At 38.8% G+C, this 25,073-nt stretch overlaps 1 protein-coding gene across 1 annotated transcript; it reads right to left on the bottom strand.

Moving 5' to 3' along the window:
• Nucleotides 1-8,498: 8,498 nt before the first annotated feature.
• On the bottom strand, nt 8,499-14,739 carry LOC149018929 (uncharacterized). Its single transcript, XM_089154015.1, has 5 exons — nt 13,686-14,739; nt 13,177-13,563; nt 12,382-13,088; nt 11,327-12,189; nt 8,499-9,417 (listed from the first exon to the last, which is right to left on the bottom strand). Exons 1-5 carry the CDS (start codon nt 14,737-14,739, stop codon nt 8,499-8,501), a joined length of 3,930 nt encoding a protein of 1,309 aa, XP_089010141.1.
• Between the last annotated feature and the right edge of the window lie 10,334 nt (nt 14,740-25,073).

The following is a 25,073-nucleotide window of genomic DNA, read 5'->3' as shown; positions in this document are numbered from 1 at the left end:
GAGGTGTTTTATGAAGCCCATGCAAAATAATGAAGTCTGGACCATCATTTCCCTCAATTGGGGTTGCTGTCATGGTTGGTTGACTGGCGAGTCGACCAACCAATCAGCCAACAGGGTCAAAATTGGAAATCCTAGTGATTTTATGATGGGTGTCGAATCCACCAAAGATACTCCTTATCTCAACTGAATTTGTATTAGTAGTGAGTAGGGTCGAATCCACAGAGATTGATGAATATTTATTCTTTGATAAAAATTGGGGAGTTTTGAATCAACAAATTAAATAAAAATAAACGAATGCAGTAGTTAACAAGAAAATTAGAATAATAAAAACTTTCGATCAAGATTCAACTTCAGAATTGATTCTCTCAATTGATCATTGACTTAAAAAATAAAAACTTTAATTTTGGGTAGATTGGTTATGGTCATTGAGGATCAATCCTCTAACAACCAATCTTTCCCTACTTTATTGATAACCTTCGGATCTGTCCTTTGAGTTATTCCCTAATTAATAAACATAACCTTCGGATCTGTCCTTTGAGTTATGTCTATTAATCGCATTAAAAATTGAAAGACCCAATCCCTAGTCAATAAACCCGGAAAAAGCCTTGTTTATTTAAACTAGGATATACATTCTCATAGCAAACTCTCCAGGGCATTGATTACCCATTCGAGAATGCTATTTGTCACTTATATAAGAATTGATCAGGTATTGTATTAATCATAAAACAACAGGCCTCTTGTCTAAGGATTAATACAATAACATAATAAATATAGAAAACACATAAATACCTGAGAATTAAAGAAACTGATAATCCAAAGTCTCACAATTGGTGAAAATCAAACTTCCATTAATCTTGATCGAAAGCTAGATTTAGCTAGACATGGAAAAGAAAAACAAAGAAATGAAAATAGAAAACATTATGCCGTTCTTCCTCAGAACTGTGGCTTCCTCTTGTTGTAGCTTGTGTGTGTTCTTCAATCTCTGAAAATGCGTTCCTTCTTATAGAGGATTCCTACCAATTCTGCATTCTTTCCAAATCTGTTATTTCCATCGTTCGCTTTGGCAATGCAATTCTTCCCAATTCAGTTGTTTCTTTTCTTCATCTTTGCCAATGCAATGGTTTCCAATTTATCCCTTTCCAATTCAACTTCTTCCTTAGATGTCTGATTGCAAGAGAGAACGAAATATTTGCTTGTAGAATTAAGACTTTTTACGAAAATCCTTCTGATTTGGGCAAGATCAAACCTCTAGCTTTGGACATAATCAAATCTTCCATCTTAATTTGGGTGTGATTCTTTGATTTGATTTAAAAATGTGCCAATATGGTTCTAACCATTCTTTTTATAGATTTGATATCCGAATGCTATAATCTGTCCATATCCAAATAAAACAACCAATTAGTCTCATTAAAATATAAAGGATTTGATATAATATTAATGCAATTAAATGACCTATCATTTTAGGACTTTTTATGCTATTTAAAGAGGGGGGGGAACTCCATGTTTTTCACTCACAATCAGTTCTAAGCCTTTGGAGAATGTGGAAAGAACCCTAGAACCTTTCCTCCAAAGCCAAGGAAGAACCTCAAGCATCCGTTCGAGTTTCTTCATTGGTTCCTCTTCTAAAAGGTTAGTAATCAATTCGTTTCTTTTTTGATTAATTCTTTCTTCTATACTTTTGATCTTTTGATTATGAGAAGGGTATTACACTACTGTAATGACCTCTTCTTTGTTTCTCCTAGCCATAGAGTGAATGGTCCTCCATTCATCCGACCGGAGGTGTGGATAACGAGGCCACCTTCACAACCTTCTCCCTTCTGTCCCTATGTTGTAGTAAGGTAGGGCGGTTCGCTTGAGTTGCTCAACCGCCCTGCCTTTTTTTGCCCTGTGCTCATGATGCGCTACGGAACCTCAACCGTGCTGGGGGATCAAGCAGGGCATAGCTAGCGGCATAGGAGCTGACTCGGCGTCAGCGGCTTCGTGCCACACTGGAGTGATCCAATATGTGTGTCACATCCTCCCAGCCGCCCCTAACTGGCATACCCGAGAGTGTGATCCACAGCCCTGAAGATCAAGTATCGAGGAAATCATCCTCCCACATATACAATAACATAATCATAAACAGGAAATAAATCAACGTTTAATATTATAAACAAGGTTCAAAACAAAAATGAATAATCAGTATAATCAGAGTGCGGAAAAGATACCAGATATCCAATGATATCAAAAAGGAGTAAAGTGAGGCGGAAACTCACTTCACCAAAATAGCAGAATGTAGTATGAAAGTCAAAAGGAATTACAACTGAAACAAATGTACTAAGAAATAAACTAAGATCAAGCGTCTTCAAGTTTATAGATAACGTCTTCATAAGTATGGACTTCGTCAATCCAATGAATCCGTTCTAACTCTATGCTATTTTCAAAAGTAGTACGCAGCTTGATCCGCCGGGGGATCATCAGAGTAATCTTGATCGTCGCCAGCACCTTGCGTGTAATACGCTTCATTGGCTTGTGCTTCACTGTACTGCTCATCATAAAAATCTGTACCTGCAGGATAATCTAAACAAAGAATGTACAAAAAGGAATGAGTTTCGAAGAAACTCAGTTAGGTAGTTAATCCATAACATCATAGATAACATGTGGCAAAACATAACATGATGCAATGCAGTATGAAACAGATAAAGTGTGAATGCATCTAACTCTATGTATGCTGGTCTCTATGGCAGACATGCTTTAAGTGATAGCACCATACTTCTTTGGGAAAGTCCGCTCACACCCTCAACCATATAAGATATCTTGGGTTCCCTCAACAATTTAAGGTATCTTGGGCAGCCGGTTGGTAATGGGTCCTGCATCCCTCTTGGACAAACCATGGTAGGGGTTAAGTCAACACACTCTCTCACAACCATTTGGCATAAGTACTGGCGCATGTCAGGGAAAAGCCTAGCCCAATGCAAGTCATCTACTCAGTTACATCAAGTCAGTTCCAGATACTTCCATTCCTCCCCTCTCGGGATCCTTTCCAGTATCCTTCACACTAGAGTCACGGATATTACTCACCGGACTCATCAACCCTATTGGTTATCCACATATAGTAAACGGGAAGCTCTCATGTCCTCTCACGGATATAACTCACCGGTCTCGAGCGCCCATGAGCCCAAGTCTAGCCATATGCAACCCTCCAATAAATGGCCCCCACAATTTGATTCCCGTCCTCTCACGGATATAACTCACCGGTCTTGAGCGCCCGTGAATCCCCATTGCTGCCACGGGTCGTTTGGTCTCAATACCCTTCCGAATTGGGTTTGATATAACGGGGACATCCTAGCCAACACTGCTAGACGGCCCTAGGTATGACAACCATTTATTCGGGAAAGCGTCGATGGGCATCTTTAGAGAACATCCCATACTATTCCCTCCGATGTCCAAGGACAGAAGCATCAAAAGGATACTCCCCAATCCCAAACCAAACTTAAGCAAACACATTCTCAGAACAGTCATGACATACACAACCAACAATTCATCATATACAAGAGAATGTACAAGCAGAAATCAGATTAGGCAATAATCAGTAACTCATATATCATGAATAATAAAAAGACAATATAAACAAGTGCTACTGTTCCCACAGTAGGAGATCAGAATTAAAATACAATAACAGTAGGTAATCTCATAGTTTCATAAAGTAGAAACCAGAGAACAAGCAATCTATGTAGTTAAGGAATTAACTGTCCTTACCTTCTAACTTGGATGGGATCTTAAAGAATCAAGTATGATCTTGACTAAACCTGAGAATACAGTCCTAAACAAGTGCACACAACATGTTAGGAAAGATGCATAAAGGAAAAGATCATAAATCAATCGAAACAGACCAAGATTGAGGTTGCTGTACTCATTGGTCGATTGATTGGTTTGCTGGACCAGTCGACCAATGAGTCGACCAATGCAGACAGAGGCCTTCAAGAATCCAAAATTTGAGAATCTAGAGCCGAATTCGATGGTTCAAAAGGGTACAAATCAGAGGGAAATTATCATGGTAGTATTCTAGGGTATAGAGGATATCAAATCATAAATCAAATCAAGTTCCCAAATTATAACCTAGGAACACAAAGGTTAACCTATTAGGTTAAACATAGATTATGAGAGAAAAATATTATAATCAAAGATTCAAGAATTAGGATATGAGGATTACAGATATAGTAAAGAAAACACATTGATTGGGTTACCATTATTAAACTAGAGGTTCTTGATCTTACCCAAGAATTAGGGTTTTACCCTTTTTGGTTCCTTCGGAAAATAATTGTGAGATCTGGATGAAGGGAGATAAATTGTTAGCCAAGAATAACAAGAAGGGTCATTCAATGATGAAGTTTAGGTTAACACAATATTACTCAAGAAGATTTTCCTTCACAAGGGAGGTTACCAAAAGCTCTCCAGACGATCTCACAGGTTAGGGTTTCAAAGGATTAGGGTTAGGGTTTCAAAAATTTCACTTAAAGATCACGATGAGATCATGGAATAGATGGTTGCAAGAGTGCATCATCTTCTTCCTGATCTCAACGAAGAACAAAATTAAAGAAAGAAAATCAGAGGTAGAAGAAAGAGTGAGTGAAATCATACCTTTGCCGTAGGAAGATGAAGAATTCTTCAAGTCTTTGCGAGAAATCACCAAAGAATGCAAGGGAATGGGTTAGATTAGGGTTCTAACTCGTTCCAGAGGCTTAGGAGGCAGAGGAGGTGGAGTATTCCCGAGATTAGACTTAAATAGAAGAGACATGATTCAAATTTCAAAAACAAAATCAATTGGTCGATTGGTCCAATCGACCAATGAGTCGACCAATCAAGACAGCAACTTCAAAATAGGGAATTGAAGGCTCAGATCAAGTCCAAACATCAAGGGGTTCTGCACACACCTAGAGTGACATACCTAGGAGTTAGAATGCCTTCGAATCAATACAGAGACCACTCCAAGACCATCAACTAATCCAATCTTTATCCGGGTGCAGTTTCCACCATTGGGACACTGGCATCAACACTCATGGATTCCAATCCAGCCATCAAGTCTTCAACAGAAATGGCCCAAAGATGACTTCTTGCCTTACTTCGGGTCACTGGACCTACAAATAACTAAGTTCCCGGATTAGGGTCAGGGCTAGGTTTCACAATGTGGTTCCGCATATTCCACCACTTCTCCGTTCATTTCCAATACTGATCGTGAAACACCATGAGCAGTAGGATGTTGAGGTTCGGAATTCGAAGTGAAATTTTGGATTTGCCTGTTCCTAGTCGTCATGGGAAAGAAAGGCAGAAATAAGAAAGAGAATATTCCTTGAGAGCTTGTCCAGTACCACCAGTACCAGAAATGCATCTCCTTCGCCTAGTGAGATAGCTCTACCTGGCGCCGGCGTGCCGCCTTGCATGCAAGCAAAGCGCTATTGGCGGCAATAAATAGCTCACTGAGTGATGATTGATGCAGTCAGTCAGTGCCCTCGATTGTTCCAGAGAGAAGGATCATGGCGCCCCAGAACCGTGACATCCAGTAGCAGCATCTCCTTGCATGCGAGAGACTTCTATGCCACCCGTTATTCCCGGCTCTGTTATGAAAGAAAGCGGCAGCTAAAGCAAATCTAAAGCCAGGTTGCTTTTTGCTTCTTATTCTTAGCCAACCAACCACTTGGTACTAGGGTTAGCTGTTGCGCTTTCAAAGTAGAAGAGTGGTCTCTTAGAAGTGGTAGTGTAAGAAGCGCGCTATCCTCTTTGTCTTGAAAGAAAGTGAGTAAGCGTAGCGAAGTGTATATGTTAAGTAAGTAAGCTAAGTAATAAGCCGGCCTTTGTTGAAAGAAAGTCAGAAAGTACCCAATTGAACGCCGAAAGAATAAGGTTTTTTATTTCCTTGTCCCGGAATGGAACATATGATCGAATGAAGTGGCTGGTATGGCGAGAAAAAGAAAAAATCTTTGCTTGCACGGGTTGATTTCTTCATGAATCGCGAAATAAAAAAGATCTTTTTTATCCATTTTCTCTACTATTTTTTTTTTGTTTTTTCTTTTATTTTGATAAAAGTAAGTCCCTGTCTTAGTTTTTTTTTTTTTTAAATTTTTTTATTTATTATTATATTTTTTAATGTTGGTCCCAGTATCTATATTGGTCCAGGCCTCAATATTGGCCTTTTTTTTTAAATAAAAAAATGGTATAATTTCCCAATCAAAATACCTTCTATTTGGATTTTTCTTTGTCTCAATAAGATAATCTTCCCCTAGATAATCATTAATAGAGATATCTTCTAGCCCATAAAATGATTCAAGTTTATGTGTGTTGTAATTATAGGGAATCTTTTGACTCTCCTTTACTTGTAAGGACGACCCATAAATATATAAGTCTTTTTTACGTTCATAATTATAATTAATATATTTATGTGATAAACGATCATATCTATAGTATTTTTTCCATTTTTCTTTTTGATTCCGTAATGACTCCACCCTAAAATACTTTTTTTCTTTTCTTTTCGGAATGAATTAATTGGTCTTTTTCATATTCATATGAACCCAATTTTTTTGAATCTTTATTTTGAGCCCTACGGCATTGATTGACCCTATTTCGCCATTTTTATGTTACTAATCTAGCCCATCTAGTCTGAGATAAATCATATTGATAATGACCCTTTAACCAGTTTTTCCATTCATTCATTCTGGAATTCTGAAATTTCTTATGTCTTGATTCGGAATGAAGTATTTCTTGTGTTCAAAAATCATTCTTTATTATATCGTTAAGGAAAAGAGATGTTCCGCGGTATTGAAGTACAGATCTCAAGTGATACTTACTAATAACCTGAGTTTGCGATAATTTGTAAAAAACATATATTTGTGAAAAGGAAGATTGATCACAAGAAATCTGTGAATTCTTATTACTAATATTAAAAAGCGACTTTTTTATAGTCGAAATAAAGTGAATTGTATTTTGACTTTTTTCATTAATATCTTCTTGATTTATTTTAGTATTGTAATTGTAAATGCATTTTACAAGAATTTTTTTGTTGATTCAAGGAAAAGTTGTCCACGGATCCTCGGAATACTAATGATATATAAAAGAGTATCTATGTGTATTTTTTCAATAAAAAATAAATAAATAATGCCATTTACGTATTAATCGGGTATTTCTTCTTTTTAATATCTGCCAAATTTTTTTTCTTGTTTTTTGTGATTTTTTCTATTTGGTTTCTAATTGTGTTTGTCCTATTAGCTAGATTCTTTGTTTTTTGTTCTACCAGTGAAAAATTTGTCCAATCTGTGGATCTGATTCGAATGGATGATTCATAAATAATCTGATTTCTAATTGTAGAATTTTTTTATTTTTTTTTTTTTTTTTTTTTTCCCCCTTTTTTTTTTTTTTTTTTGGAATTTTATATTTTTTTTCCCCCTTTTTTTTTTTTTTTTTTTTGGAAAAAGGTAGCTTTGTATAAATAACGGAAACAAAATTACATACGATAATAGAACATCCCATCCACATCATTTCTGATTAACCGTGCAAGGTCATCAGGAATGTTAGGAGGGAAGAAAATAACTTCATTTACAAAGTGACAAAATCTCGCCAAAAGGTTAGCACCAGTATTTAACTCCCGAATGTGGTGATGAAAAACACAATAGTCAAACTGTTGCGAGAGGTCTCGAATGTCCGCGACTAAATCTTGAGCAAACCAAGGAATGCTATACTTGCCCCATAACATTGCCACAGCAGCTTGAGAATCCGACCGCACCTGGACACGGGTATAGGCTAAATCAGATGCTTGTTGTAAGCCACGAAGAATCGCCTTCAACTCCATTACCAATATATTTGTTTCAAACACAGCACCTGCTATAGCAAAAATAGCAGCTCCCGCCGCGTCTCGTGCGAGAACACCATACCCACCAAGGGCAGACTGAATAGATCCATCACAATTCACCGAGATCCACCCATTCGGAGCAGAAATCCATTTTACCGCCCTTGCCACTGGGAGCCGAAATTTCACCTTAATCTTCCATCGGTGGAAAAACTCACGGTTAGCAGGGGAATCAATCACCATGCAAGCGCCCCTTGAAAACCTATTTCGAACATCGCTTAAAATATGTTGGAACGTGCTTTCAGCTATAGCTTGACCATTTTGAAAAACCACATTATTTCTTGCTGCCCAAATCCGATAGACGAACACTCCCAAAGCTAAACTTGCGAATGCGACTAACCAAATCATCACCGGCAAACCTCTCCACAACCCATCCGATTTCCTCACTCCAAGAGTTTCTCCGAGTATAAACAAACCCGTGGACTTGGAGAAGCTTAGACCAAACAGCAGTAGAAAACTCACACCCAATGAACAGATGTTCATGAGACTCATCAGCGTTTTTACAGATGGAACAGATCGAATTTTCACAGCCACCCCAAGCTATTACCTTGTCTAATGTTGGAAGACGCTACAGAACGGCTAACCAAGCAATAAAACTGAAACGCTGATGACCACCAGGTGACTAAACGAGCCTAGCCCAAGCCTTCTTCTCTCCCTTCAGATGAACCACTTCATAAGCAGTCTTGAGAGAGTATTTCCCACTTGAAGTTAATAGCCACGTTGGAGAGTCTCGCAGTTGCCGAGGAAAAACCCTAGTAGAGACAATCTCCTCCCAACGAGCATTAATCCTCAAATCCCTGCCACCATAACTCCATTGCCCATGTGCATCAAGTAGCAAAGAAACCTTATCGCTCTGCCGTCTCCCCAACGCTTCCACGATTAGATCATTTTGTAAGGCTAGAGAGCCATTGGATAACCAAGGATCAAACCACGGAGAAGTGTCCTGCCCATTCTTAATTCTGTAAAGGATGCACTTACGGGCCAAGTCTCTAGTATTTAGGATGGCTTTCAACACCGCAGATCCATCTCTAGGCACCGCCATTGACCACACAGAAGAGTTCCCCAACCACCGATTCAACACATAAGTGCCCCAACACGTGTGATTACTGGCAACAAGAATCCAAATGTACCGGATTAAGGCCGCTATGTTCCATTCGTGTAGACTCCGAATACCAAGCCCTCCTTCATCAACCGGCTTGCAAATCAAGGGCCAAGAGACCTTGTTGTAGCTTGAATTTGAGCCACCCTTCCACAAGAATCGAGCAAAAGTGGATTCCAATTGATTAATGACACCCTTAGGAATAGGAATGACATTTAACAACGAGACGATCCCTGCCAGCACTGATTTAATAAGAGTTACACAGCCACCATAAGAGAGAGAACGGTGTTTCCATCTCGAAATCCGCTTGTCCACCTTAGAAATCAACTTGGAAAAATCATGGACACGAAGTCTCTTGGAAGAAAGAGGAATCCCCAAGTATTTGACTGGAAGAGTACCCAAAGAGAAACCCAATTTCTGAGTAAAATGAGTGATGACGCATCTGACGTATTGCAAAAGAAAATCTGCGACTTATGTCTATTTATAGATAAGCCAGATTGAGCTGAGAAATCCATGAACATCCTGTCAAAGGTGTCTGTATTCTGTTCAACAGATTGACCAAAAACCACCACATCATCCGCAAAGCAAATGGAGGAGAGATGAGTTTTCTCAAAATGAGGATGAAATAAGAAATCCCCTCTCGCAGCTGCATCCAAAATGGAATCTAGGAAAACCTGTATGACTATATTAAACAACATAGGAGACATGGGACACCCCTGCCGGAGTCCACGATTAGCATGAAACCGTCCAGATTGGGTCCCGTTTAGAAAGATCACATAACTAGGATTCACCACGCACCGAGATAGTGATAACTCTATGAAATAGAGTTAAGATTGATAACTTTTATACTTGAGATGGCTTGATTTAGGAGTATTTTGTCTTTGTTTTAGTGATAGTATTCATTAGGTGTTGTCTTATTTAGTCTTAACATGTTGCATTTTGTTTAGTTCATTACTGTCACCATTAGATGAATTTCCCTTCTTTTTATGGATGAATTTGACTGTTTCTCTTTCTCTTGAAAATGTAGGTGAAGATTCATAATAGAAGAACCTGTCCTCTAACTTTGTTGTAGAGTTGTTGCTGCATTGCTACAACAACGGAGCAGAATATTCTCAGATCCAATTCAAATGGAATTGACCAAAAAGGGCTAACTTAAGTGGACAAAATTCTTGTAAATACATGATGGTTTTCAGCCCTTGATCTCAGGAGGAAAGTTCTAATCCTATGGCCATAATCTAACCTAATGATTGAAGACATTTATGGAAGAAAGAGAAGAGAGGCAAAGAGGAGAGAGGAGAGACATTGGGCTAAGGTTGGGAATAGAGACTCGGCTGAGAGGAGGGAAGATAGAACGAATGCTGGAGCTCTTGTGGAAGCAAGGAGCTGCTGGAGTTGCTGATTTGCTGGAGAAGGCTGGAGCTCTTGTGGAAACAAGGAAGCCTTAGTTTATTCTTGTTTTTATAACTCTATCTTCTTACTTTCTAGTCTCATGTCAACTATACTTGGTTTTATGCATTTGAATTTTGTTATGGGCTAAATCTTAGCTGTGTTGGGATGATAGTAGTACCTAAACCTGAATTTTGATATGTAACTAATCATGTGTTCTTTAGTTTTATTGCAATCCACTTTATTGTTAATGAATTCAGCATGTTATATTGACTAATTTCAGTTCTTGAATGATCTTTCTTGAATGAATGTTATGATTTCATTAATTGGAAAATTAATGAAGTCTAGGTGTTTGTTGAATTGTGTGAGTTAGCATCATCTTTAATTAGGTTGTGTTAATTAGTAGGTTGGGTAGGAATACCCAATTACCTCACATTACCATTGATTGGATTGGGTTTAAATTGCATACTTAATTCAATTCTTCATAGGAATATGCAGATGTTGACTTAGGATGCTAGCTTATGTGTATTGGAAAATACCATAGTGCCATTCATTCCAAGTTCTTGATTTATCTTGGGGTTGTAGTATTGCTTTAATATTTGTGTTATAAAATTCAGGGGAAGGGAAACTTGACTCCTAACACACTTGTCACTCATTAAGTTTCTTCCATTGCTTAATCTACATTTTAGTTCCTTAGTTTTCTTTACCTGTCATTTGGTTAATTAGTTAGTTAATCACCAATCAACCTTGTTAATTTCATTTAAATCAATTTTACTTTTACATTGAAAGTTAAGGATATAATTCTCCGTGGGATCGATTCTGTACTTATCATTTATTACTTGATTGCGATACGTATACTTGCGTAATATCTTGAGATACAAGCAACAACCCAGTTGATGAAGCAGATGGGAAAATTTAATTTATGCAAAAGCGTGAAAAGGTAACTCCATTGCACCGAGTCATACGCCTTCCTTAAGTCAATCTTGGCCGTGAACTGAGCACTCCCCTTGTTAAGATGGTAATCATGAACTATCTCTTGGCAAAGAAGAATGTTATCAGTAATTTGACGACCTTCAATAAAAGCATTTTGGTTATCACCCACCACTTTGTCGAGAACCTTCTTAAGACGATTTGCAAGGAGTTTGGCAATAAAGCGATACACCAGGCTGCTAATAGCTATTGGCCTAAACTCATTGAAAGTGGTTTGGCTCTCACCCTTTGGAATCAAAGTGAGTCTTGAAAACTTCAACTCATCCGGTAGCTTGAGGGTGGTAAAGAAGTCAAGGATCGCAACACAAACCGACTGACCTGTAATGTCCCATGACTTTTTGAAGAAGACAGTGTTGAACCCATCGGTACCCAGAGCACTATCCTCATCAGCATCGAAGACAACCCCCTTGATCTCCTCAAAAGAGAAGGGAGTAGTCAAGAGCAGCAGGTCTTCGTTTGAAAGGATTCTGTTAGCTCTAGGTGCCAAGTGCTCACAAATGATCTGTCTTGTACCATTAAAAGCATTTTCAAAATGACATCTTGCTTCATTTCGGATCCCATCATCATCTGTTATGGTATTGCCATGAGAGTCCTGAATAGAAGATACCCAATTACGAGCCCGACGGTTTTTAAGAGTGCGATGAAAAAACTCTATATTACCATCACCCTCTTGCAACCAAGTAACTTGCGCCTTTTGCCTGAGCTCAGATTCCCTAGCGATGAGAAGTTTAACAAGGGTGGAGGAAGTCAACTTTTCTTGCATTACCAATGTATCATCAGGCCCAATGGACCACAATTGAGACTGAAGGGCATCGAGCTGATTCCTAGCATCTTCAATCTGACCATCAAGGTTAGAAAAATTTCGCTTACTCTAGGACTTGAGATTGTCCTTGAGCAACCGTAATCTCTTCATCAAGGAGAACAAGGGGGAGCCTTCAACATGCTGCTGCCACATGTGTCTAAACAGGGGAAGAAGATCAGGGTGATCAGCCCAAAAATTACAAAAATAAAATTGTTTACCTCTAATCACAGGAGCAAGCCCAAATGAGATCACCATAGGAGAGTGATCCGACACGCCGCGATTCTGAAATGTGACGTAAGAGGAGGGAAAGGCACAATTCCAATGGTGATTGGAGATGACATCGTCAATCTTGGATGAGATTCTGTTCAATCCCAAACTATTATTACTCCAAGTATAAAAAACCCCTGTATGCTGCATCTCAACTAAATCACAGTCTTCAAGGCAAGTTCGCATAGGTTGGCATCTCCGAATATTATTATACATGCCACCTTCCTTCTCAGATGGATCCTTAAAAGCATTGAAATCACCTAGTAGGACCCAAGGGACAGAGATAGAGGAAGCCAACATGTGAATATCAGACCATAGAGAGTTGCGCTCATCATCGAAGCTCGCACCATAAATGAACATAGCGTAGAAACTATGTTGAGTACGTCTACAAGTAACCTCTGTGTGCATGAGTTGAGAAGAAGATAGCACTAGTTTGACATCTACCTTGTCACGATTCCACAAAACCCAAATTCTGCCCATTGGGGAGGTATCATAATTTCCAATACAGTCCCAATGATTGCGAAAAGGTCGAGACGCCCAATCAAAATTATGAGCCTTCACATGTGTCTCCAATAGACCAAAAATAGATATTGTATTAGATTTCGCCCAATCCATGATAGCACGTTTCCTACCATGGTTAGTCAACCCTCGAACATTCCAAGCAGCCACTTTATTCATTGGAAACAAATATTGATGTTTTACGTAGCCATTCTCTCCCCGAAGGACTTCTCTCTCTAACTCGAGACAGGGTGTCACTATGAACATCATCCGTCCATCTTTCACCGGGATTCTCATCATCCAAAAGAGGTTCAAACCGATTCGAGGGGCGGGTACCACGAACCTTGGGTCTTTTATTTGGAGTGGGGCCAATGTTGACATCATCCGAGTATACCACCAATGCCTTGATTGGATCAAAGCTCCCTAAGGAGTGAGTAATTCGATCATGAGCAACCTCAATGGGGACCACTGCCAAGTGTTGGCTCTCTAAAATATGATGACTTTCATTCCTCTGTAGCACTGATTCTACCTCCAACTCCTTCCTTGTTAAGCTAGAACTTTCTTGGTTAGATTCCAAGATCTCCATTTCAATGATATTGCTTAGATGGCTATTATTGATATTTATATCAACTGCATGATTTGTTACTATTGGACAATCCATAAAAGTTGGACTATTCAAATTGTTGGGCCCCAAGGAGAGAATCCCATAATCATTGATTGGATTCTGCAAATCCAAATTAGCATTTCCTCATTTAAATTTAGCAAACCTGCCAAATCAGAATTTTGTCCTCCATTACCCTTGTCACTACCCAAGTTTGTACTTTCCACTCTCGGTGAGCGAGGATCTCGCGGTGAATCGCGCCGGATGGACGCCATCCCACTACCATTAGCAGTGTTAGCTGCTTGAGGGTTGCGCCTCCCCCGACTCCAGCGTCCGGCAATCCTCCATTCACTACCTTGAATACCCTTAGGCGGTCTTGGTTCCACTTCACTTGCTGCTGAATTTTCAACATTCTTTCTTGAGCATGATCCTTCCTGGTGACCAAAGATATGGCATGAAGAACACACTGCAGGCATCCATTCATATTCAACATGTTGGTGTACCATTGAGCCGTTGGCAGTGCGAACTTTTATTGTAGGTGGGAAACCCTTAGTGGCCGGGATTAGAACACAAACCTTGGCAAAAGCAAGCCTCTCTCGAGCGGCCGTTCGACGATCAGCACATAGAGGGGTCCCTAGAACACTCGCAATCTTCTCCAAAGCGAGATCTTCCCATAAGTGCAGTCGCAGCCCATAGAAACGCACCCAGATCGGCAGTACAGACTCCTCTTGTTTCTCCATCGGTACCTCCGTCGACCATGGTCGTAGAACAATGGGTTTTGCTCCAATGGTCCATGGCCCTTCCTCCATTACCGGCATGCTAAGGTCAACACTCTGAAAGTTGAAAATGAATAGCCCGTCATTGACCCCAAAAACCTCAAAAGCACCTGCAAAACTCCACTTCTCCTCAACATATTTCTTCATAATATTATAAGGAGGTTTAGCACCAAAAATGTATCCCTTAAGCGCTGTCTTCCACCGCTTGATACCCTTACCATAATCATCCATACAACAGTCTGCAACCTCTTCGCCGTTCAGCACCGCAGACGATCGGTAAGAGAGTGGATGCGCTCCTTCTTTCACACTTCCGCCGGCAAAAAGGCTAGCCCAAGACCGGCCACCCTTAGGCCTGGGGTTGCCATTTGACCCCCCACCACGAGGATTTTGTCGTGGACGTTGGGCCACTGGAGATGAAGCTCCAGTGGCCGGTTGTCGATCCATTCTCAGGCAAAGCGAGTATTGTTCCTCTCCAGAGTCAGAGAGTCCCAGCCAGCTTCTCCGATCTATCAAATAATCAAGCTTCCAATTGTTCGTCACTCGATTTATTTACTTCCTTTAATCGAAATAATCGAATTGAATTTACGTGTGCAAGGTCTTTCATTATTCTTTTTATAAATAGAACTTTTTTGGTAATCCATCTTTTTTTTTTCTTTGAAAATTTTTAGAACTAAAGAAAATTTCTTTTTCACTTTTTGAATTTTTCTTTCGAGTTCTTTTAAAATGGGTTTAAAAAAAGATGGTTGTTTTTGGGGAGAACCAAAAGGAAACCCCCATTCACTCTATATTCTTGAACCATATGGTGATGTTCTTGTTTCTTGATTTTACTTGAATTCTTGAATACTCTCTTGTATTGTTTTTCATTCAAAGTTTATGATTTTGGGGGAAGGTTTCATACCATTACCATGACCTTCCCTTGTGTCCCCATGATTATTGGGTGAATCCCTTTTCTTTCCTAAATGAGAAACCATAATAGTTGAATTTGTGAGGAAACCCTTAGGTAACCCTCATGAGAGAATATCCAAATTGGGTAAACCTCATGAGAGAGTATCCAATTGGGAACCCTATTTTTTGATCCTCCCCAATGCCATTCTTGATTTTGAATTACTAAACCTATGTTTCCCTTACCCTCTGTGAACCTACCTTGGGTTATTTTGAGGACCAATCTAGGGGAACCTTCATGAGATGATATTCAATTGAGAACCCTAATCCTTTATTAATTATTGGATCATCCCCAAAGCTTTCCTTGATGTGGTTTCATATTCTTTATGTTCCCTAGGGTGAATCTTTATTCTCCCTGGCCTTTCCATGAGAGCTATGGTTAGTATATGTTAAGACCCTAAATCTTTATGGCTCAGTTAAGAACTTATCTTTTGACCATGACTTGATGCTTTGACCTTCTTAGATAGTCCTATTATGTTCTAGGAAGCTCCCCTTTGAATTTCGGACCAATCAGACTTCAAACGAAGAAGTTATGATCAAATTAGGGTTTGCAGCCCCGTATTGTCTTATTGGTCGACTGGGCCAATAGACCAACCAATCAACCAACACAGATAGTAGCCTCAAATCTGCTCTGTTTGCTTCCGTTTGACTTCTATTTTTCTAGGTCTTATTCCTAATCATTATTATATGCTTGCTTAGGTTTTAATTGCTAGTCATGGACCTCTTCCTCATTAATTCTACGGAATCCTTTAAAGATTACTTAAGGTAAGGATGGTTGATTCCTAATAACCTAATATGCATGTCTACTTGTATTTTTCTTAGAATTACATGATCATATCACTGCTATAATTAGTTTCTTATAATTATATTGCTGTTGTAGTTCTCAACTACAGTAGTATTTGTTCTTATAATTCAATTGTTATTTCAATTATGAATGATTATGTGTTGTATTATCGGTTGTGCTTGTGAATGACTGATTAGGTTGTGATTGGGGATTGGAGAATGCCCTTCTGGTGTTCCTGCTTTTGGACACTAGTGGAGGTGGTATGGGACATTTTCCTATGGTACCCCTTGGCACTTTTCCCGATTACTAGTTGACATACCTAGGCATGTCTAGAAGTGTTTGGCTAGGATGTCCTTGTTAAATCAGACTCAATCGGAAGGGAATTGAGACCGAGCAACCCGTGGTAGCAATGGGGATTTGTGGGCCCTTTGGATACCAGTTAGTTACATCAGTGAGAGGACATGGATCACATTGCGGATACTCGTGCATGAGAGGCCATTCATTGGTACGGTTGCAAAAGTGGAATGTGGGCCCCTGAAATCAAGACCGGTGAAATGATCCGTGAGAGGAAACGGGAATTACCTGTTAGCTTGATGTAACTGACCAATAGGGTTGACGAGCACGTAGTCCGACTTGGTGGATTCCATAAAGATACGCTGACTCTAGGGAGAAGGATACTGGAAAGGATCCCGGGATGGGAGGAATGGAAGTATCTGGATCTAAGTTGATATAACTAAGTAGAAGACTTGCATTTGGCTAAGCTTAGCCTTGACACGTGCCAGTACTCATACCAATGGAGGCGTGAGAGAGTGTTGACCTAAAGCCCAACCATGGAATGTCCGGGATGGATGCTTTGACCCAATTACCGTGGAGAACCCAATAGACGTGCATCATAGCCGTGAGGGAAGAGTGATTGAGACTACCTAGAGGAGTATGGTGTTCTATCTTAATGCATGTCTGCCAATGGAGACCAGCATACATAGAGTTATAAGCATATCCGCATTGTCTGTTTCATATCATTTTGCATTCTGTATGATTTGCTTCCATGTGTTATTACGTTATTATGGATTGAACTGCTTTGCTGAGTTCTTTTGAACTCACTCCTTTTTTTGCAACATTTTTTGTTAGACTTTCCTGCAAGTAATAATACTACTGTTGATTATGATGGTCAGTATTATGAAGACCAAGTTGATGACTCATACAATATTAGTTATGGTGACTACGTCGGTGAAGACTATCAGTACGAGACTAATACTTATCAGGAGTAGTTCAGCTTTAGCACTTGTGTGATAGTGATGGGATATCGTTCCATCCTCTTTTTGACTTTTATTAGCTTCGTTGAGACTTTAGTTTTTTGTTCCCCTTTCATTTTGGGAACCGGTTGTAAGCTACCTTTTTGATCTACTTTTCCACTACTGTTGTGGAATGAGTTTCCATCTCATTCTACATTTTGATTTATTCTATTGGTATCATCGGGACTATGGATCACACACTTGGGTATTCCAAATAGGGTACCGGCTAGGTGGATGTGACAATCAAGGTTTTTCTTGAAGTCTTTAGGGTTGACTTTTCTATTCACAGTTTTTCTTATTTAGAGTGTCTTTCCGTCTTACATTGATATTGGAGATTACTAAAGAAAGACTAAAGCTTTTCATGATAAACACATTCTGACTGAAAGGTATACCACTCCTTTGCATCATTTTTTTTTTCTCTTTTCATGCATGTATTGAGGACATTGCATTACTTAAGTGTGGAGGGGAACAGTTTCTTTGCAGATTTTAACTTTGGCTTTTGGTTAGTGTACATACCCTTTCAATTGCTATGATGTGTGAAATGAGAGTGATTTTGGTACCCATTGTGAACACATTAAAACCTTGTTGAGAGGAAAGTAACTTTTATGTATATTGAGATGGGATTTTTTTAGAAAAATAAAAGGCCCTTAACTTAAGGCGTTGGACCATTTATGGGTTTTGTGGGTCCTTGTTCCTTTGGCTAGGAGTTGAGATCAATTTTTTGGAAATCACCTTTGCTACTTAGGAAGCAAGTGTTATATTGGCGTATGTTTCAAGGGAAACTCCCATTGGATGATTTGGTTATGACGAAGGGGATCCCCTTGGTTTCCCGTTGCAGTTTGTGTTTGGGAGCTTCTGAGGATTTAAATAATCTATTTCTCTTTTGTCCTTTTGCACGTAGTTGTGGGGAGAGCTTGGGAACGAGGTTTGATAAGGTTTGGGCGGCTAAGCCTTTGCTTCAAGATAGCTATAGGAGGTGTAGATAACAAGCAAAATCCTCACCTTTAGGGCTGCTTGGTTGAATGGTTCTCTTCTCCACCTATACTACTTGTGGTATGTCTGAAATAAATGTAGGTTCGAGGAAGTAAAGCTCTCTAAAAATTGGGTGATGCATCAGATTCTCTTCGATCTTGCCCATCATGATTAAGTGATTGAAGGAAGGATGGTCTCACCAGATGTTTTTGCCCAATCAAGGGTGATAGGATTGACTCTCACTTTTAAGAGCTCTAGTTGTCCTCAAGAAATTTTTTGGATGCCACAATTTGCAGGGTGGGTAAAGTGGATCCTCCTTGGGTAATCCTGGAAAAGTGGGTGCGGGAGGGGTGTTTAGAGATGAGGTAGCGGTTGTTGTCTTTAATTTCAGTACTTTTATGGGGGTTAAAACCAATTTTGAAACTGAAATGGAGGCCCTCATGCAAGGTTTGGAATGGGCAAAAAGGATGGAGGTGCAGAGGCTATGGGTTGAATGTGATTCAGTTGCTGTGGTGATATTGATACAGAAAAGGAAAAATACCTTGGATCATCCTACAACGATGGAGAGGTCTAGAATCATTCTTAGCCAGCATTGTTTTGAAGATTTCCCATTGCTATAGGGAAAAGAATAAGGCTGCTAGATTGGGACATTCAGAGGTTAATTCGCCTTGGACATCATCTATAAAGTGTGAACTGGATCTCAAGGCATCTAGACACTCTCGGTTCATATTCTAGTTTCTTTTCTCTTGTTTATCTGTGAGTAGGAACCTGTGAGGTTGGGTATATTGGGCGCAATTGATGTTGCAGGTATGACGTTAGATTCCTTCTTGTATGATTAATATTTTGCTTCTTTTTTTATTTATTTATTTATTTATTATTATTATTATTATTATTTTTTTAATACAAATGACCCTTCTAGCGAAGGAAGAAAAAAAAAGCATGCATTTTACACATTTAGAGTGGAGCTACCTTGGGTTTTATGTTGTGTTTGCAGATTTTAGGATTTTCATAATTTGAGCAAAAATTTGGAGTGTTGGGTATGAAATGTGCAATTTTACACGTCAAGAAATCCGTTCAAATTATCAAGTGCGAAAAAGACCTGATTTGGAGCATGATGGGCTAGAGATACGACTATGGGCCAACTCCAAAATATTTATTAAAATAAAGAAGCCAATTTTGATTTACAGTTGAGCTTAGTTAGTATTTTTATTTTATTTTATTTTATTGTAATTGAAAAATATATGGAGCCCACAAGTAGTCAAATATTAGGATTTTAGATTTTTTCTATAGATTTCCTAGAAGATTTTATTTTATTAGATTTTATTTATTTTCCTCTCTCCCCACTTTCTATTTTGTTTATTTTAATAACTCCTTTATGTTTTTGTTAACAAAATATATGTATTTTATTTTCTCATTCTTTCCTCTTTACTCTCCACTTCTAACTTGTAGAAATTTTTTATTTCTTATTTTCTTTCCCTCCACTCATTCTCTCTCTCTCTCTTCATTCCTTTGATTTCCAAAAATTAGGCTCTTCTTTATTTTTTTTTTCTTTTCCTATTTCACTCTTTTATTTATTTTCTTTATTTGTAAATCATTCACCATCTCCTATAAATATCCCCTCCACTCTTAGACCTAGTTGACACTTTCTTTCTCTTTAATTTATTTAAGCGTTACACTTTCTTTCTCTTTAGTTTATTTTATAGATTGACTGTTTAGATTCAATTTTTCTATGCAATGCAACGAATATTGAAGTTGTTTAATTTATTTTATGCAAGTGTATTTCCTTTCTTTTGATCAATGCAATTTCAATTTCAATTTCAAGTTCAAGCTTTAAGTTTTGAGTTTCAATTTTCAAGAGGATTCGTTTTTCTCTGGGTCTAGCAATTGCAGATTTGGATCATTCCAGATCTGATTGTTAGAGTTGGTTGAGATTCGAATGGATTATTCAAGGATTATTTTTGTCATTCAAGATTCAAAGATGCAAGTAAGTAGTCTTCGTCAATAATTTTCTCTCCCCCTCCATTCCCACTTCTTTCTACCCCTCCATATTCTTAACCTAGGATTTATTTTCAACATTTATTTATTATTTTCCTTTCCCCTTGGGTCCTTGATCAAAGATGCCTACAGTCGTGCATCTTTTTGGTTAAAGTTTCCCTTTTCCTTTTATTGCTTTATTATTTGTTTTGTTATTTACTTTCTGCATTCTTTTTCTTTTTAATATATGTTCCCCCGATCGGTGGACTGTAAGCTACGGCAAAGGGTCCACGGTCAAAGTCATCCTAATTATGCCTGCCCTTCCCTCTATCCGAGTTGACACTCGGATCACTTCCCTTTTATTTATTTATTTATTGTTTGCATTTTTTTTATTCCTGCCTTTTATTTATGCGTTTTATTTATTTATTTTTTAGATGATGAATGGATAGGTTATGTTTGTTTTATTTTTTTAGTCTCAATTCAATCGCATTAGATGTATGTGTTAGATCTACTCATTTAGTTTAATTAATTAGTTTAAAATTTTGAATCATTGCACTCTTGAGTTAACATTAAAAGATTAAATTCTAAAGTGACAGATCTCCCTGAGATCGACCCGTTAGCTGCATGACGCCGTGCGCTTGCTGTTACTTTTATTTTGCAAACAATCGCCAAGCTAAGAAAAGTGAAAGCTTAGCCACTGCATTGCATCCCAACCCATTCAGCTTGTATCTGGGCAGGTCAAGACGTAACTGTATTAGAAATGTGCTCTTTTGATGTTGTCCTTGCTAAGAAATCTGCCATAGGTCGATAACAATGGCTTATCTTTCACTAAATTGCATGATGGTTTCCTTGAAGGGCTTGCCATCTCTACATAATTGTCCATGAGATTTTATGGCCATTAACTGTCACCACCAAATCAATCTTGTTAAGGCAACCTAGAGGGGAGTGAATAGGTTGCAACTAATGGACTTGCTTAATTTTTCAGTTTAATAACAAATACAAAGTAAATTGTATGTTTCAATGATAACAAAGTAATACAATAAATCCACAAGACAAGTATTTTATAGTGGTTCGACTTTGTAAGTCTACGTACACTCCTCTCTTGGCCTCATGATCAAGAGAGTATTCCGCTAGTAATTCTCTTTCAATACAATGGGTAGAGATCAAATTCTTTACAATCTATGTTCAATAAGGCGAGAGCACCCTTTACAATCTTTGTTCTAAGTTGGGCAAGAGCACCATTTACAATGTTTGTTCTAAGTAGGGCAAGAGCACCCTCTACCAATTCTAATCAACCTAGACTAGAATTGAACAATCAATACAATTTGAAGAGTTGGAAGATATTACCTAACACGGGGTGTGACACTTTACCCCTTGTGTGAGTGTGATGCAATGATATGAATGATCAACGGAATAGATGCACCACTAATGAAGTCCTAATGGCCTTCAATCACTCCAAGCTTTACTCCAATGAGTTTGCTTGACAACTTTGGAATGTCCTTCAAAGTTGAATGAAGTTGGAAGACAAGTAATCAATGCTAGTTCACCAATTTGAGAGCTTTTAGAGTTGAGAGATAGTAAATGCTCCATAGGCAAGGTAGAGACTCTCAAATGGGGGTGGTTGGGGTTATAAATATGGCATTCAATTGCTTGGCCCAACCTCCCAACGGATAGAAATTTCTGTGAAATTTCAATCTCTGTTTGGCCAGACATAAGTCCGTCTCAAATTTAACCATTCAAAGTATAGCCGTTAGGTTGAGTCAGGACCAGACAGACGTCTGTCTAGCACTCTGTGACCAAACAGATGCCCGTCTACGGCACAGAGTGTACAAGAAGGTTTGGACAGGGACTTGATTGTGTTTTTGGTATTTCTAGCAAACTCTAAGCCTCATGCACTCTCCTAATATATCAGAAGTCGGTCTAGTGACACGATATGCATATAATTTAATGCGATTACATATGAGTGCATGTGTATATATCCTAAGTCACAAATTCATTTAAGTCTTGAACTTGATTTGATTTTCCCATCTTCTTGTGCTTTGATCTTGACGCTCATCTTGTTCTTGGTTCCTTGTCTAAGATTATTTGAGTTTGATTTGGGCTTGAGCATTTGGTGAGTTTGGTCCAATGAGTCGGATTTGGTCCACTTGTTTTAGTAATGAGCTGGACGATCACAACTTAATGTATGCATTAGTAATTTGTGTTTGTTATCATCAAAACTAATGGAGGCTGATGTGGCAATGCTGACATGGCATTTCCCAACAAGTCTAAATCCACAATTCAGCAATGATATGAGCTCTTTTAAGAGCCACCCCTAACCAAATCCTAAAAATTGGCCACAACATTGGAACACCCCCAAATAGTGATGGAGTTTCCATCACTATTTCTAATAATATCATCAATCCCTACTTGTCCAAGGTTCCCAAGGGAGGACCATCAATATTTAATTGCACCACCCATCAAAGGGCAATAGCCACAAAACCTCAAAGGGTTCCTTCATGTGCTTCATATGAACGTGAATACCCAGTCTACAAACGATTAGGAGCTCTTGCAGCCCCACTGGGTCCTCCAACTTATAAGAGCCAAGTTGCAAGTCTGCAATTATCCCAAGAAATTCCCACCCACCATCCGTACGTTGCTCATCATATGTTCTACGATTTCTTTCCCTCCAGATTTAAGAAGTGATAAGAGCAAAGCCTTTCAAACAAGGAGTCCACATCTTGAGATATTTTGCTTTCTTTGACCACCAATAACACACATCCTCCAAGTGAAGAGGGTTGGCTCAGATTCTATGATGACTTGCATGAACCAATATGGAAAGAACATAAAAGATAGGAAGGGACCTTCACTTTCTCATGTTGATCGTGTCATGAGGAGTTCATTCTTTCTGGATTTTCCAAGGGGGTAAGTAATATCGCCAAAGATGCCAGCGGGCAAACATAGAGAGCCCAAACTGAGGGTTTTCATTTGGGAACCAATTGGGATGTTCGAAAGGTAGGTTGGGGACCCTAATGTTGTCAAATTGTAGATCCCAAAGTCCCATTCAAGTTGCTTTTGAATTGGGGCCAAAATCGACCAAAGTGGCCTGAGCCCAACAATGGGTAGTCGACCAGCCTTGCGTGGCTCAACTCCCCATCCCCTATTTCGAGTGTGTGTTTTTACCCCCTTTGACCCAGGTCGTTCACCGTTTGTTGATCATTTAATTTCTCGTGTTTAATTCTAGGGTTATTTTAGGTCCATTACACTCTCTTTTGAGGATTTGTTTGTAACATGAAGATTGATATTAGCTTGAAAGGTGAGGAAAATACTTAACCATATCTTGGGTGATTGATGGTGTTATTTGAATCTTCATTATTTTTTATATCTTGTATTTTATTATAAATTGTGTGTGTCTTTGCGCGAACGGAAGGTAAGATCATTCTATTTTGTATCTACTTTCAAATTTCATGAATTATGATATGAGAATGACGTGAATGTGTGGATTTGATTGTGGGACTTTGTCCTCTTGTACTTATATGCCAATTAGGGTTGTGGCTTTGCCCATTACCCTAGTGAATATATATATATGCACTTAGACCTAAGTACATGGATACTAAGTGTCTAGTTGTATTGGTTAAGTAATCCCATGAATGCTACTACCTCTCCAGTACGGGTGTTGAAGACGGTTAACCAGTGATGTCAATGGTTGAGTATTGTGAGCATCATGCAGGCCCATTGCCATCATGAGATGGTAGAGTTGCATATGAATAGTGTTTGGGCTCATGTCACTTTTAGCATGATGTGTAATTTCCGCGGGGAAGTGATCAAAGCGTTTGCCTATATATATGTGGATGACCATAGGGATGAGAAATCGAATTCAACAGATTGCTCCCATTGAGGATCCCGTTTCTAGGTGGATAAGGATATTGGACCAACAAATGCCTCTCGTTAAAGAATGATATCCAGACCATATGTAGTATGAGACCGTATGACCATGCATTGGGCATAGAGTTGTCGTTGACATGTGCCAGTTCTCAAGCCAAATGGTTATGTGAGAGAGTGGGTGACCTATATCTCTAGCCATAGATTGATGTGACTTGACCCAATAATCGTAGAGAACCCAATAGACATCTCTTATAGAGAGAGTGTGATTGAAACCGTCCAGAGGAGGCTGGGGTATAGCTTAATGCATGTTTACCATACAAACTTCATCAATAGAGTTAGAAGCATGATTTCATATTTATTTATTATTCATCTTAATATTATTTGTGTGGAGAATTGTGAATGGATGGATATGTAGTTAAGTTGATCTTATTGAGTTCTGTTGAACTCATTCATTTTACATTTATGTTATTTTTAAATTTCACTGCAGGTTATGAGGACCCCATTTACCTTTAGAGTCCGCTATCGTATGAGTTCTACGAGGGACCCACGACAAATGATACAGAGCTACATGGCGAGTTGTGTGCCTGTTCAAATTGTGCCTACGGAGTCTAGCCGTTATAGTAGTTGCTTTATCTTTCTCACCCTTGTATCTTTGTGCTTTATCATTCTCACCCAACAAATAGGCGAGGGCGCTATTTAACTTTTGAAACCTCTCAAGAAAATAGACTTCCACAGTTAACTATTCATCTCTTTAACTCTGATGATTAGGATTTGATTAACTTTGGTTAATGTTTACACTTTTAATTCATGGATGACTGTAATCATATTTGATAACTTGATTTTTATAACTTTGAATCACAATCTTTAATTTGTTCTTGTCCATTAATTATGCTATGTTGTATGGTAGCATAGGTTTGGCCGTGAACCTTGGTCTTGTAATGTATCACCCC

The sequence above is a fragment of the Hakea prostrata genome, chromosome 4 (genome assembly GCF_041222555.1).
Source record: "Hakea prostrata isolate BN-2017 chromosome 4, UWA_Hpros_2, whole genome shotgun sequence".
In the NCBI taxonomy this organism is placed as follows: Eukaryota; Viridiplantae; Streptophyta; class Magnoliopsida; order Proteales; family Proteaceae; genus Hakea; species Hakea prostrata.
This window is presented reverse-complemented; position numbering and strand designations above follow the sequence as displayed.